General features: G+C 39.8%; 1 protein-coding gene across 2 annotated transcripts in view; it reads right to left on the bottom strand.

The window, feature by feature from the left end:
- The window catches only part of LOC143298706 (alpha-1,3-mannosyl-glycoprotein 4-beta-N-acetylglucosaminyltransferase A-like), a 57,636-nt gene that overhangs the window by 41,495 nt on the left and 262 nt on the right, over positions 1-15,879 (bottom strand). The window contains exon 1 of one of the 2 annotated variants that reach the window (XM_076611602.1): positions 11,631-11,737. The exons of the other annotated variant lie outside the window; for it this stretch is intronic. Within the exon in view, the coding sequence (XP_076467717.1) occupies positions 11,631-11,645 (15 nt within the window). The 5' untranslated portion in view covers positions 11,646-11,737. Of the gene's footprint in view, positions 1-11,630; positions 11,738-15,879 lie in introns of those variants that run through there. 2 annotated transcript variants of the gene reach the window in all.

The raw sequence follows: 15,879 nt of genomic DNA, 5'->3' as shown, positions 1-15,879 counted from the left end.
TATATATCCTCAAAAATCGACTTCTCTATCATTTTGTAGAAGCTGATCACAATTATGCTGTCATGTGTTGGTGCTCACATGGTCTGTGTTGCCTGTTAGGTCCTGAAGTCACAGAAAAGATGCTTGTGACAATATTCCTTGGTATCGCAGTACACGTGGTAATAAAGACATATCCTATTCTATTCTAAAATAATGTGAAGGAACACAATCAGGTTGCCACTAAAATAATACTGGTGTGCTTCACTTTCATCACAAAATCAAATGCATGTTTAATACTGGTGTGCTTTACTTTCATCACAAAATCAAAATCAAATGCATGTTTTGGTGCACTCTTGTATGCATACATAAATTTTGTAAGCAAACATGGTGACTTTGTGTAGAGGTGAGGGTGGGGCATTTGCTGGTGCATGACAGTAATTATGTTCTAAAGTGCAAGTGTACTTGAGTGCACACAACTGCAAGATTTTGTGTGTGTGTGTGTGTGTGTGTGTGTGTGTGTTGGGGGAGTTACAATGAATGAGAGGAATAAAAAATAAAATTAAAAAAAAGACAAGGACAAAGAAAAAAGAAAAGGACAAGGGGCAGGTTATCAAGGAATGTGATGCAGGGGTGTGTGGGCGTGGGGGGGTGGCCAACAAGAAGACCACTCCATCACCTTTTCCTCCTCTCTCTTGACACCTTGAGTCATGTGTGCTGTGTCTTCTCTTCCACACACCTCATCTGTCTTCCACAAACCTCATCTGTATGTCCGACTGGGGCACTGCTGGTACATTAGCTAAAGGTTATTGTCTTAGTATTGTTGGATGGGAACTAAGTGTTGTACTCACAGTGTCCATGAAGCACATGTGTCACTGTGGCTGTGTATGTGTATTACTTACTGTATGTATTATTGTATAGGTGGGAGAGAGAGAGAGGGTGAGGGAGGGAGAGAAATAGTGGGGAAGGAGAGGGAGGAAGGGAGAGAGAAATAATATAATATATACATGTATGAGAAAGAGAGACAGACAGAGAGACAGAGACACACAGAGAGAGAGAGACTGTGTGTGTGTGTGTGTGTGTGTGTGTGTGTGTGTGTGTGTGTGTGTGTGTGAGTTAATGAAAAAGACACCTGGCTCCAGATGGTCTGGTTATACTTCACACAATACAATATCTGAACGAACATCAAAACATTTCACTGGTCAGTGTCCAACTTATCTCTGACACGTGACGCTGAACACACGCACCAGGTTTTGGCTTCTTTCGGTTTCATAAATCAAAAGATCTATCAGACAAGCCATAATGACCAATATCTGTGAACAGGTTACAGCTTTAGCAGATGTTACCTCCAGTATCTGACCCCTCATACATCATACATTTTGACATTCTCTTCCATTTCCCCCAGTGCTCTCAAACGCCTGTCCTGCCTGATTATGATTTCAGTAATCAATAGCTCTTCTGGCTGGGCCTCTCCGGTTTCAACAACCCCTCTCCTCTGAAGTATACATATATACCCTTCATTCTTTGTCTAACCAGTATCCCCCCACCCCCACCCCCAAACCAACTTTCTCTCTCTTTTCCCTTCATTTTAAGTCTAACCCTGTACAAATACATTCCCTCTGTTTTAATTCTCTTGTCAAGAAAAAGACATGTTGATACCACATTATGTTAACAGCTGTTCTCTAGGCCATCATATGTGTCCCCCACAACCTTAAAGATGTTTTCAATGTGATTGTTTTTTAAGTGTTTAAAAATTCAACAAAATAAAGTTTCTAATAATTTTGTTCAACCAAACACACATGTGTAACTAATGCATTCACACAATCAGTGCACAATACATGTATCTAATGCCTCCACATGCCCGTGTACACCATACATTATCCAAACCCCAGTCTCTCTCTCTCTACCATATGATTTAGGTGAATAGTCTCAGAAAGCAGGCTGACACAACTGTTTATCTAACAATCACATAACAGCCAATGTCCAAGTTCAAAGAGATGACACACAGGGAAACAGAGACAGAGCACCCCCCACCCCCAACCACCCTAGTCTATTCACTTTCCCCCTCCCTCCCACCCACATTTTTTTCCATTTTCCAAAGGAACAGACCAGCAAACTAACACACAGGTGAAAGTGTGTGCATGCACATTCATGTGTGAATGCACAATTGAGTGTTCGTGAACCTTCATCAGAGATGCCAACCTCCAAAGACAAAAAAGAGGGGCACCTACAAGTGACAAACTCACCAACATAAAATAACTGACATTGATACTAACCATTATCTATTTTATTCATGACTTAGCTCTCTCTCTCTCTCTCTCTCTAGGTGTTGCTCATTGTGAAAAGTGAAATCTGTGTTGTCATTCTCATATGGAAAATATTTATGTTATACATTTATATATGTTTTTGTTTTTATTTCTCACTACATGCCATTACTTTGAATGGATGGTCAAACTGCACTTTGTTGCACAGATTGATTGATTTCGTTTTGGCTTTGGTTTTCATCAATATTATTACTATTGATGCATGTTGTTATTTGTATCATGAACCCCCATGTCATTAGGGCTGTAAAGCTATTGACATTAAAGTGTTCAGTGTTCAGTGTTCTCTCTCTCTCTCTCTCTCTCTTAGTCTCTATCTGTGTGCAGAGAAGAGATTTTAAAATAGTGAATTTTACTGAAACAGGTGGGGGATGGTGGGTAGGGGTGTCTGTGGGAGTGCATTTGGAAATGTCCCTGGTGGGGGCAATAGAAAAGCCATAAACTGGAGATCTTTAAAAAGGAGCAGCAGTCAAAGACAATGCCTAAATGATGGGGTACAGATGCCCCCTGAACAAAAATATATTAAAAAATAAAATAAAATAAATAAAAAGTTGGAAGGCTCACCTGCAATCAAAAACTGAAATTCTAAGTATTCAATAGGTGTATGGTGGATCACTGAATTGGTTATAATTATATGTTATATCCATAAACAGAGAGAGACAGACAGACAGACAGTATTCTTGTGCATCACTGCATGCATTACATTGTTTTCAGTCCAAGTATGTGTATGTGAGAAGGAATGTGTGTGTGTGTGTGTGTGTGTGTGTGTGAAAGAGAGAGAGTGTGTGTGTGGGTGCGACTGAGTTAGTCTCTGTGTGTCTCTGTGTGTAGGGGTGTGTGTATGTGTTTCCAATTCAATTCCACCAAGACAAGTTGATAATGAAATGCACTGACATCCGAATTATAACCAAGACAGAGGCCCCATGCGCGTAAAACATGCTTGTGGTGGGGATGAATGTTTAGATCCGAGATTTAAATATAACTGCAGCCACCTACGTGTATTACCGCATCATCGCTGGCACAAGTCTAGCTTAAGGCCATTTGCAACAAAGTTGTTTTTGTTTGTTTGTTTTTTTTGTTTGTTTTTTTTCCATTGCACTTCAGTACAACACTTTGTTATGCGTGTGTGTGTGCATGCGCACACGCGCACGCTTGTGTGTATATGTGTGCGCATGGGTGTGTGTGCAAACGCGCGTGTATGTGTAGGCGTGGCCGCGCGCGTATCTGTGAATGTATGTGAGTGATGGTAAAGTGTGTGTGCACGTCTGCGCGTTTGTCTGTGTGTCGATCTGTGTATGTTGTGTTAATTAAGTGTGTCAGTGTGAGTATGTGTGCTTTCCTTCGTTCTTTTGTTTAACGTGTGATTTGATCCGGACGAAAATCCATATCTTCCCCATCCCATCCATGCCTTAAATCATCACTACCTTCCCTGTCCCTTGAGATCTCTGCTTGATTATCATATAAAAAGAAGAAAAAGAATATAAACAAATATAATACACATTATAGTCAACCAGTAAAATTACAATCAAGAGCCAATGGGGCTCCCACGAATGTCAGTGTGACAATGGCGATAGTGATATGTACCGATGTCCAAATGAGAGACGCGTGGTTGCACAAGGGACTGAACGAAACATATGATATAGCATACGACGTGCACGTGTAGTCAATTAATCTTTGGTACCTCAGCTACGGATCCCTGGTCTAATTCGCGAATACTTACTGCAGCCATGAAATGTAATTGCCGCGTCATCGACTGACGTAATTTCACACGGGTAAAAAGACAGAGAGAGAGAGAGATGTCAAATGCTATCATCAGTACAATACAAACATGTGCGGCGTCTGCTGACAGAAACACACACATTCAGTGCGTGTGTTTTGATCTGTGTGTAGATCCCCCTCCCTCCCCACCCCAAGCAGTTGTTCAAGTGTATGGGAGCTTGAATTGTTGAAAATATGGACGAATCACGAACCATACTGATTATGGAACCGCAACGAATTATAAAATAATAATTTTTTTTTTTTTTTTTTTTTTTTTTAAGAAGATCGGAAATCGGAGCATCTCAATTTTTTTTTTAATCGGATTTCGGAGCAATGGCCTTAAAATCGAAGTTGCATCTCTGCTTCACACCAAGAAATAATAAATACATAAGATTATAAATAAAACTTACCTCACGATCTGCTGACCAACCTAACTGCCTCATGTTACAGAAAGAAATAAAAGCAAACTTGTAAGCTAAACCCCAAACCACACCACAATCATCCGATGAAACCACTTATTATACGGATTTTTCCCCCCCAAAGAACGCTGATGGTATCACGATGTAATTTTCAATTATCAAGATGACCAGATCTCTATCAACACTACCTGACAATCAAGTTAATTTAATGTCAGTATCAGCACTGCTGCTGCTGCTCTCTCCACCAGATGACGGTACATCAAAACTGAGCACCCACACATTTACACGTGTACACACCGCCATAATGGTCAGTTCTGCTCTCGTTTTCGAAAACCACACTGTGACTTGACCCTTTCAAAACGACACCCTCATTTCTCTTGTCAACATCAGCAGGAAACCTAGGGAAGAGAATTAAAATAAATGCTGGGGCAAACTACTATCCCACAGCCTGCATATGATCATAATTTTCTGAGTTTTGCTGCACTCAGTGTATGATTTTGATTGCTCTCAATGAAAAAACTGGTGTCTTTAAAAAATTAAAAAAAAAAAAAAAAGTATGTCACTGTAAGTGTAATGGTTCGCATTTTTGAAGTCTCAGGCTGTGATGAAAAATGCTCACTAACAGCAGCAACCTATCTTTCACCATCAACACTCCAGTTGTGCCTGTACAGTGTATCATGGTGTACCAACCTGTCCCTTGCAAAAAGTTACTGTTCATTGTGCACTGAGTGACATGAAAGAAAGGATTAAAACTACTTCTTTTTTTCTTTTTCTTTTTTTAAACTGCAATTATATAACAAAGACTGAAGTCCTGCTTCATTATTCATGTAAATAAGATGCATCTGCTCCTCCATTACAAATTAACTTTTGTGTTGAACCAAGCTATCCTAAACACACTGTTACACAGACTGGACTCCTGCTATATACATGTACATCTCTGTTACAAAGCCTTGACACAAGTTCCTTCTTTCAGTTTTCTCTTTTTAAGTTGTATAACTGATGTCTCTTCAATAGTATTTTTCTATCCTGCTTAACTAAGCTTCAACGTGTATATTGGTGTTACTCTATCTGTGCTGTTCACTCTTCACACATAACACTAATGGTATTACTGTATTGTAGAACTTCAAAAATCAGCTGTCCACAGGAAACTAGCAATATTAATCCTCAGTGATGTCACTCATGAAAATAAAGTTTTTCTCAGTTCTGTTCAGCTGCTTTTGTTCGTGTGGCCAGCAATGAATCAACAAGACTGAGAATGACAATGATGGTCACTGGCATTGAGGTTCATTCCAATTAGAGACATACATAAATATTACATGGCATGATCATGTGTGTATGTGTGTGTGCAAATGTGCCTCCCTTCTGAATCTATGATGATCTGTTGATTAATACAGTGTGTGCAGATGCATAGAGTGTATACAAACACAGTGTTCTTTTCCTGTTACTCCTGCGCACATGTGCCTCCTTTCTTCACACATCCCATCATCAGCCAGGACTGGGACAAGCCCACAGTGTTGGCAAGGTAACTCTGAGAATCTCTTCTGAATGGTCCTTCCCCTAAGTCACCAGTGTGTTTGTTTGTTTTTTTATATATTCTTTTCTTTTCTCCTTCTTTCATTGTTTTCTTTTCTTCACTATGGTGACAACTATCAGGTGCACATAACTATGTGACAGGATGTAATGCATCTGTGCTGAGTTATGACAACCACTTGAAAAGATTATCATCATGGAGCATTCTCATGAACACTAGCAGTCAGATATTTGTCCACGTGAAATATCTGTGAAGTGAATGTGTTTATGTGTGCACGCATATGCGCGTGTGTGTGATTGTGTGTGCGTGTGTGTGTGTGTGTGTGTGCATGTGTGCGCGCATGCATGTACATGTGCAAGTGCATGCAACTAAGTGTGTGTAAAATTAAGGGAAGGGGGTGCATCAATGATCATATTATATGTCATAATAGTAATGGTACCAGTATAACTGAAGTTCAACTGTTCACTTAACCAAGTCCAGCCCACTTACAGAAATGTGCCACAATTGGTCTTATAACTATGACTAAACAAGGGATAATAATCACAGTCATAATAATCACACTTACACAGTTACAGAAATATACCATAATAGTTTGTATTATAACAAGGGATAAAAATTGTTATGAACAACTCTGGCCATGAGCCTACCCAAAGATACTGCTTGAAAAGAAGAAGAATTTTTTTTTTTTTTTTAAAGCCCTTTCTGTAACACATCAGGAAACAAAGTATTGATTTTTGTTTTCTTTTGTTTTTGGTTAATGACTATTTCAGTACTATTCCATGGTACTAGTATAGTACTAGTAGTAGGCCTTCAACTATGTAAAATATCAACACACACACACACACACACACACACACACACAGAGCAAATTTGGTTGTTGTTGTTTGTTTTTGTTTTTTTGAAGCAACAACAAAGATAATCTATTATCACCTAATAAACAATGCTCCTCACGGCTGGAACAGTGGAAGAGAGAAATGCACCTTTTATGTGCAGCGTGACTCCACTGGCCTAGATATCAACTAATCACAATACAATCACCTGAATCACTATCACCTGGTAAGCAAAATTACATGCCAATCACACTCGTGAACCTGACAACACCGTAAGGCCTGTACCTGCTAAATTATACATGTGAGGATTGTAGCAAGCTTGCAAAGCCCACATTGTCCCTCTACTCTCCCCCAAGCTCCTCCTCCCACTTGTCCTCCCACCACACACACAACCTGTGACAATGGCATATCTATGGTAATGGTTATAATAAATATATACACACACGTAACATACATTCTATACATGTCCCCATATCGTGACTGCACCATACAATAGACTATTGCACAGCAATAGAAAACACTTCCATATTCAAATCATCACTACTTTACTTATTTTACTAGTAAACCCACACTTCTGACAGAACAGTTAGCCTTGGCTTAACCCTCAAGCACTGAGCTGAAACTCATGTACAAATAAACATCATTTGTTCCAACCAAAACACAGCACCCAGCTGAAGGGAAAACTAGCACACATAAGACCTAGACACAACTTGTACCATCTGATTGGGGGATAAGTATCAAAAACTCACATAGTCTTGAACTAAAAATACACTCTTAGAGCTATTCAGAATACAAGCTGTTACAAACTGATCTTTCATAATTATAATGACTATGTTCCAAACTTATGCTTTTTTCTTTAAAGAACTAATGCTGCAAAGTAAGGTATGTTTGTAAAGAACTAATGCTCTATACGCACGTTCTTCACTTCCAAGTATCCCAAGATATTTTACTTACTGCATTGTAATTTGTTTTCATCATGCATGCATAGATTAAGCCATACATGCAAATTCACATAATGCATATTATTTCTATCTATCTATCGATATATTTATAATTATATCTCAGCATTGATTGGGGTGTGTCCCGATATGAAATGTTCTGAAAAATCACTTGGTGTAGGCAATGTTAGCTCTTTAACTATACTTTGTCACAGGCTGTTTTCAAATACATAAAATAAAACGTACGCGTGCGTGTGCGTGTGTGTGGGGGGGGGGGGTGTTACACTCCTTTTCAGTCTTGGGCAGCCTTCTCATGGGCTCCTTGATCCTGCTTCTGATGAAGTCCAGTTTCAGGGTGAAAGATTGAGAGGAACCAAATAAATTATATGAGAACACAACCCAATGTTTTGTTCTTTTCTTTCTATCTATCTATCTATCTATATGTCTGTATGTCTGTCTGTCCAGATGTAAGGTGAAAGCTTGAGAGGAACGAAATAAATTCTATAAGAACACAACCTGGCCTTTCTTCTTTTAAATATTTCGATCTATCTCAGTATCTATCTATTTATTTATTCATCTATCTATCTATCCATCTATCTATCTACAGTTATCTGTCTGTCTGTTTGTCTATCTACATACATAATTATATAAATACATGTGTGTGTGTGTGTGTGTGTGTGTGTGTGTGTGTGTGTGTGTGTGTGTGTGTCTGTGAAAAATTACACTAACAAAAATCACACTGGAAAATCAAAACACTGCCTGCCCCACAGCCTGATGTCAAAAAATGAATGTTTCATATCAGAACAAAGCCTGAACCAACACCTTTCTAAAACAATACTGTACACAACAGTAAACAGCATGTCACACTCACACTATCATAGATGTAAAACTTTTTTCTTTCCTTTTTTTAGGAAATACCAATCTCCAAGTCACATCACCACCATCCGCCACTGTTCCAACTTACACTCTAGTCCGTTAGTATCATAAAATGTTCATACTGAAAACCAAAAGTCTCCACAGGTCTTCAACAAGTCTAATTCACAACAGCATCTGAAAGACCCGCAGTGATGAAGGCCTGCAACAAACTTGTATAGCTGACTCATTGGGACATTTTTGTGCAGCTCAACCACCCCCAGTCAAACTGTCCTGGGAACAGACATTCTGTGAAAGGAAAGAGTGTGTACCACCTAACTTGACAAATAACTTGAACAAGTTGCTACACAGGACTGACAACTGACATGGACACCTTGGTAAGACTAAGAGTCAGTGCCATCAATCAACTGTGATGATCAACATGCCTTGTTGATGGCCCATGTTTTCTTGGCACACAATACATGGTCCCGGTCTACAATGAGACAAGGAAATAAAACCTACTGTGAAAGTGAAACAAAATCTCCATCACTGAAATGGCACACACACACACACACACACACACACACACACACACACACACACATACACACACTTACTTGCTATGTGTTAAAATCCCACATCCCTGACTTGAAAGTGTTGACTCTTCAACATTCCACTGCTAATTAAAACTTTAGTTGAATAGTCCAGCTGCCTTACTGTAACAGTAACTTTATTATTACTCATTTAACAAGGATGTTACTGTGTCAGTATGTACCTCTCTCAATGACATAACTTAGGTCAGTTGGTTTGTTTTCTTTTTGGTTGTTCTTGTTGTTTTTACAAAACTACACCCAGTTATTTTCATTGTCAAATATCAGACTTTGTAATTAGACATTCTATGTCTAGAAACTAGAAAACACACATAACAATACAGGTAAATTATATATATATATATATATATATATATATATATATATATATATATATATATATATATCTTCATTCATATGTGTGAACAGTTATTTTTTCCCCTTCCGAAGCAATTTTCCCCCCATCTCCCCATCAAAGATCACTTCAAGTGAAAACACATCAAATGATTAACTTAACAGATAGGCACATGCATGCTTGTCAGTAATCTCATTGTGTGCGCACATGGAATGCAAAATAAAAGAAAAAGTGTTATATATGCATGCGTTCATATCCACACACATGATGCATAGCCCTCCGTCTTGACTGTATGGTAATAGGTGGGGAGACAATAAATCAAAGTACGTCACAGGACCTGTCCACAGAACTGTCTACCTTCTTTCCTCCCTGCTTCTCACTGTGTCTCACCAAATCCATTCATTTGTCTGCTTATTTACTTCTTGAAGTCCTAGATCCACAATGTGAGCTGACACACATTATCATGTGTATGCTTTGGGCCAAAAGTTATCTTTAACTAAAGTATGCTATATCAAATTCTGTCAAACTCTTCCCACCCTTCTGGCAGTGGTAAGGATTACTATCAAACCAATGTGTTGCAAGTACTATAAAATATAAATCAAGACCATCACTATAAACAAATTCCATTATCTATCACTATCAACAGACTACATTATCAATCACTATCAAAATCTATATTATCTGTTACAATCAACAAACTACACAATCAGCTAGTTCAAAAAATGTTACTGATCACATGAACTCGTGACCTCAGTGGAAATGGGAGGGCTGAGCTGGCACCTGGCAAAACACTGGTCCCTTTCTCTGAAATTTGTGGTACTTGTCTGTGACCCTTTCATCCATTGTTTAACATAACTTATGCAGCCTAATGCCTTCACTGATAAGCCACACAAATGGTACTGAAATTATTTTGTAATGTAAAGATGGCACTATTTCATAAAAAAAGATGTTTGATAAAGGAAAAAATAATGGTACTGCATACTTTGTTAAGCATTTTCATTTCTGTCCAAGATTTATGAGAACTGGGTACTACTCTCATCTGTTTTCATTAAATTATATTTCAAAAACAAACAAACAAAAACATCTAAAACCTTGCCAAAGTATATTCTGTTTGACATTGGTGTTAATGAGAGGTTGGGAAACAAACATACTGGAGTGGAAAAATGCACTCTGCAAGTGTGTATGTATGTGCACGCGTGCGTCCATAAGTGTGTGCGTGCGTGTGCACATGCGTGTGTGTGCGTATGTGCATTTAGCTCCTTAGGGCAAATAAGACTAGGCCGTGCTAAGGACTTCAGCCCTTCCACCTAATTCACCATCCCTAGATTACACAAAGAACACTGCAGAATTGACATCCAGTGCCCATCCTAGTGTTTAAAATTTCACTACCTAATCGCCAGAGCAAAACAGCACAGACAGTACATCACAGACTGTGGCAAAGAGAAAAAAGTGTCAAAGCTTGCTCAAAAAAAGGAAGTGGAAAGGCTGGGAAGGCAAAAAATGCAGTCAACAGCAAAGGAAGAAAAAAAAAAGGCAGAAATAAATAGACTTTTATTGAGCAACAGAAAACACTAAACTTCTAGCACAGAGTTTCCAGAAGGTGGGAATGCTGTTTAAACTGAAAGACCCCCAGCACCCACATGTGGGTGGGGCAGGAGGGGTTAATCACTGAGTAACTGTGTAGATCTATGTGTCCAAAAACGTTGTATACATGTGTACATGTGCATACCTGTATGGGACGTGTGTGGCTGAACGCATGCATTTTATACCAAATAAGTGAGTGACTGGCTGACTTGTTTAGTAGTTATGTTATATGTAGCAAGAAGGTAATTGCTGTGACCAAAAAACAAAACAAAACAACAACAAAAAAAACCCTTCAAACTTCTAGATGACTTCAGTTGTTCTGAGACTGAAGAAAAAAAAAGCTGTCAATGAACAAAATAGTGGCACAACACTTGAAATTGTACAGCTGAATATACACACACATAATACACACACTTATGTGTACACAATATAACAGAAAAGACATAAGCACCCACTGTTCTCTCTTTGAGTTTTACCTCTGCGCAAAGCATTAGTCACAAGTATCCACTGTACCCCAGTCCGTGCCATGTGCCTCTCTGGCTACACTCTCCTCTTCCCCCTTCCCCCCTGTCTGTCAAAAGGCATACCAGGGCACGGTCCCCACAACTCACTCTGTACAACTACAAGCCCACCACCTTCCCCTTCCTTGTTCACCACTCTCTCCATGACAGTCTGCCTGTGCTGTTATCTGTCAAGGGAGAAGGAGAAGGGACTAAAGTAAAAGAAGCTGATACTGTTATTAGTGTTAATGGGTTTCCCATTTTCATTCTCAGTTTGTTTTTGGTTGTTGTTTTTTTTTGGGTACTTATTGTTTGTTTGGTGGCTTCGTCTGTGTGTGTGTGTGTGTGTGTCCCCAATTGTCCACACCTTGTTGGCAGCTTTTTCCTTGTGCCACTCATTGATACTGCTCAAGGTGTTCAGTAAAAGGCACCTGCAATTGTTTGATTTAACATGTGCAGGCTTTCCTGCTAAGCCCAATGCTTGTAAATGACAGAAGCAGCTTATCAGCTTATAGTGTGTCTAGCCAGACAGAGTGCACAGGTCTCCCCCTGGGAGGACATGACCATTTTGTGGCTAGATTAGTAGATATCTTTCCAAACACATTCTCCATTGATTCCAACACAAACTCATCACAGGCTTGGAAGTGGACTGAGGTCACTATGAGAGCAGGACATACAACTTTTACCAGGCCACAGAACAGACATGCCTAACCCAGAATCTAAGTTCTATCAGTACTACAGCCTCACCAGCTCCAGAACAAACCAGAATTATCAGTAACACTACAAAACATTTGCTTCAAGTTCAAGTCATAGAACAGCACGCTCATACAAACCAAAAATTGTGCTTCCTTTCTAAATTTCCAGTTTTGACAGAATGTTGACCAGTGCATGCCATTGGAACCATCTGAGAAAATCAACTGCACAAGATTTTTTCCCCAGAATGACCAGAAATTATTCATAAGATATTTTTGTAACACAGTGAATGAGTGACATTTTTGTTGATCTTCTTGAATAAAAACAGACAAATCAGGATGGTAGGCATGTCTCAAAGACTAAATATATTTATATACGCACATTATATAATTTTCTGTTTTTGTAACTGTGTGGTGTTGGATAAGGGTCACCATAACGACATGATAATGCTGTAAATTATACGATGTAGATCCTTGTCACATTAACATGTTGAAAGGTTGTACTACATTTCCTTTCTTTTACATAATCCTCACATCACCTGGAGGGAATTTCATTTAATGTCCCATCATAACTGCTGCTTTAGTAAAACATTACTAAAGACCTACAAGCACTTTATACCTGCAACGCAAAGTTCTAATCATGGAAAGAAAATATGTACACCACTGCTATTCAGGGTTCCTCCCACCTGTCAGTCCATGAGACTATTAATTTTGCCAGAGCAGCTGTACTTCATACGTTTTTCAAGACGGATTCACAACTGTTGAAATTCTAATAGGTATACCCCGACTCCTGCCACAAATTCAATGCCCAAAAGAACTTGACAAGGCTGAAATGGGGAGTTCGTATTATACTCCCACTTTGGTTAAATATACTTACCATGTCAAACTGATGCAAACCAGGCCTATCTGTTTGCTCTTCTCGGCCAAAATTTATCACGACAACTCAGTAATACGACATCTCGCCATCAGACCGCCGTCTGTTAGCCAATGAAATGCTGTTTCCAGCAGTAGGTAAACAATCATTCCAATGGCCAGCAAAGAAATGTCCCATGTGAAGCACGGCAAGAACCGTGGGGACGGACAGGCGGGCATTTGAGTTTGACATGGTAAGTACTAAAGTATATTTAACCAAACTGGGAGTATAATATGAACTCCCCATTTTGGTGTCATATACTGTACCATGTCAAACTGATGCAAAATTCAAAGCAAATGGAGTAGAGCATTGCCTTCTGGTTCATGGGCCGATGGGGAGCCCTTGAAACCATGATAGCTGAGTTAGCCGCAAAAAAAGGAAACCCCTAAGAACCATATGCCGTGAGCATACAGACTTCCCTGAGGAGGAAATCATGAAGGAAATCTCTGAATGGCAGACGGCCAGCTGCAAATCCTGGCAAAGAGGCACAGAGTGCTGAAAGGTGGCTGAAGTGGCAACAGCGCAAGCCTCCAGAACTATCAGAATCCTGCATTAACGAAACTGAAAATGCCTAAGGTTATGATGTGTAGGCGTTCCAACTCGGCTTCCCAACCATCTAGGGCAGGATCGGGAAGTAGGAAAGGCGTAAGCGGTCAGTTTGCTCCAGTCCAGAGAAAAAAACATTCACTGCTCAAGATTCTGTGTCTGCAATCAGTGTGACAGGAATCAGGAGTCATCGACAGACCTGTGGTAAAGAGAACCCCCTTCTGTGGAGACCAGAACGCCACACCCCTTGCAGGGTGTCCTTATGTAGGGTCCACCAAGTGGAGGATGCTCTTGAACCTGCTGTGAGCGCCTGCCTAGGTTGGTACTGTCCCTATGTGTCTTGCTGAAAGTTCAATGCCTTGTAGCACCAGCAAAGGAGAGCCTTGGACCACCACATGAGGATATCCAAGGTCCCCCCCCACCCCCCTTTTTGTGTCCATGTACACGACAGTAGTGTTTAGTGCTGCCCGTGAACGCATGAACATTCTGGATGGCTTCCACCCAAGTGGAGTGGAGGCAAGCCCAGTGAACTGCTGTAAGTTCCAGAAGAGTGAAGTTTCACTTGGCTCCCATGATGTCCCAATCATGGCTGCAAGGAGTGAGCCCGAGTGGGTTCCCCATTGAGGGTGCATCGTGAAGAGTACCCCTTGAAGTATGGGGTCAGTGGGACCCCCTGAGCCAGAAATGGGAGGGGGCACAGATAAGTTATTGCTGATGTATTTTAAGGAACCAATCTCCCAGACATGCATGACCCTGGGCTAAACCCTCTGAGACCGGCCTTGTCTCTGTGCACCATGAACTGTTCCAACACTGAAACCCCTGACCAACTTTTTAATTTTTTTCCCCCCTTGTACACAAGGTTATATTTGACATTTCATGACATCAGTGTGATTCAACATTCACATAGCAAAACATTTGGTCCATCAATGATCATCAAAAAAAATCATTAATTTGTTGAGATACAAGGGTTATTTTTCAATATGATAATACTTATAATAGTAGTAATAAGATGAAGAACAATAACAAATAATAAAGAACAAGATAAACAAGATACCAAATGTCACATCATGGCATGTATCATGTTGACATAGCTTCAAGGAGCACCAGTTTTTTGTTTTTTTGTTGTTGTTGTTGTTTTTGTTGTTTTTAAATTTTTCATACTGATGATGAAGGAGGAGGAGGAGGATAATGATGATGTGCTATGGAAGTGAAGTCCATTTAGGTTTGGGACTACATGACATGGCTGTACTCAGTCTTCACTTCCTGTCATAACAATATCCCGGCGTTAACTAGGAAATTGGAGCAAAACACCCAAAGACACATCTGTGATGTGGATGATAATTGACTTTATGGTCCTAGTCTTCCAATTTAAGCCCACAACAGGCTCAACTCTTGGTAGTAGTCAGCTGCTGGCAGAAAAACCCACCCCCGCTGGGATTTGAGCCCGCATTATCCCAGCCATCAGTCCGCAATGCTAACCACTTTGCCACAGCAGCTGGTCAGGAATCTAATTTTTTATCACTGATAAAGCTTTAAGACAGAAGGACATGTCAGGCTTATCTGCATTTTAAATGCCATGAAGTGCTTTTATTTCTGTCTCGATAAACAGATTCTGATGTTAACATATTTTCATATGAACAAATTATAAAAACATACACAATAAACAATGTGATTTGCACAAATAATATCATGAAACCAGTGTGTGTGTGTGTGTGTGTGTGTGTGTGTGTGTGTTTGTGTGTTTGTGTGAGACAAGTGTGTGTGTGTGTGTGTGTGTGTGTGTCAGTGTGTGTGTGTGTGTGTGTGTGTCAGTGTGTGTGTGTGTGTCAATGTGTGTGTGTGTGTGTGTGTGTGTGTGTGTGTGTGTGTGTGTGTCTGTTGCATATCACATGACTTACATTTTCATTATGTTCGATCTCTAAAATCTTCACTTTCCCAGGAATTAATAGTGCATGAGTATCGCACACGTAACGGAAATCGTTATGAAACTCTGAATGAATCACATTTCTCAAAATCAATTCACGGAAAAACTCTTAAAATTTACAAAGAGCCATCAAGGTAATCACCAGAACTT

Source organism: Babylonia areolata, chromosome 24 (genome assembly GCF_041734735.1).
Source record: "Babylonia areolata isolate BAREFJ2019XMU chromosome 24, ASM4173473v1, whole genome shotgun sequence".
NCBI classification, from domain to species: Eukaryota; Metazoa; Mollusca; class Gastropoda; order Neogastropoda; family Buccinidae; genus Babylonia; species Babylonia areolata.
Note: the sequence above shows the minus strand (reverse complement) of the source record. Positions and strands in the feature narration are given on the sequence as shown.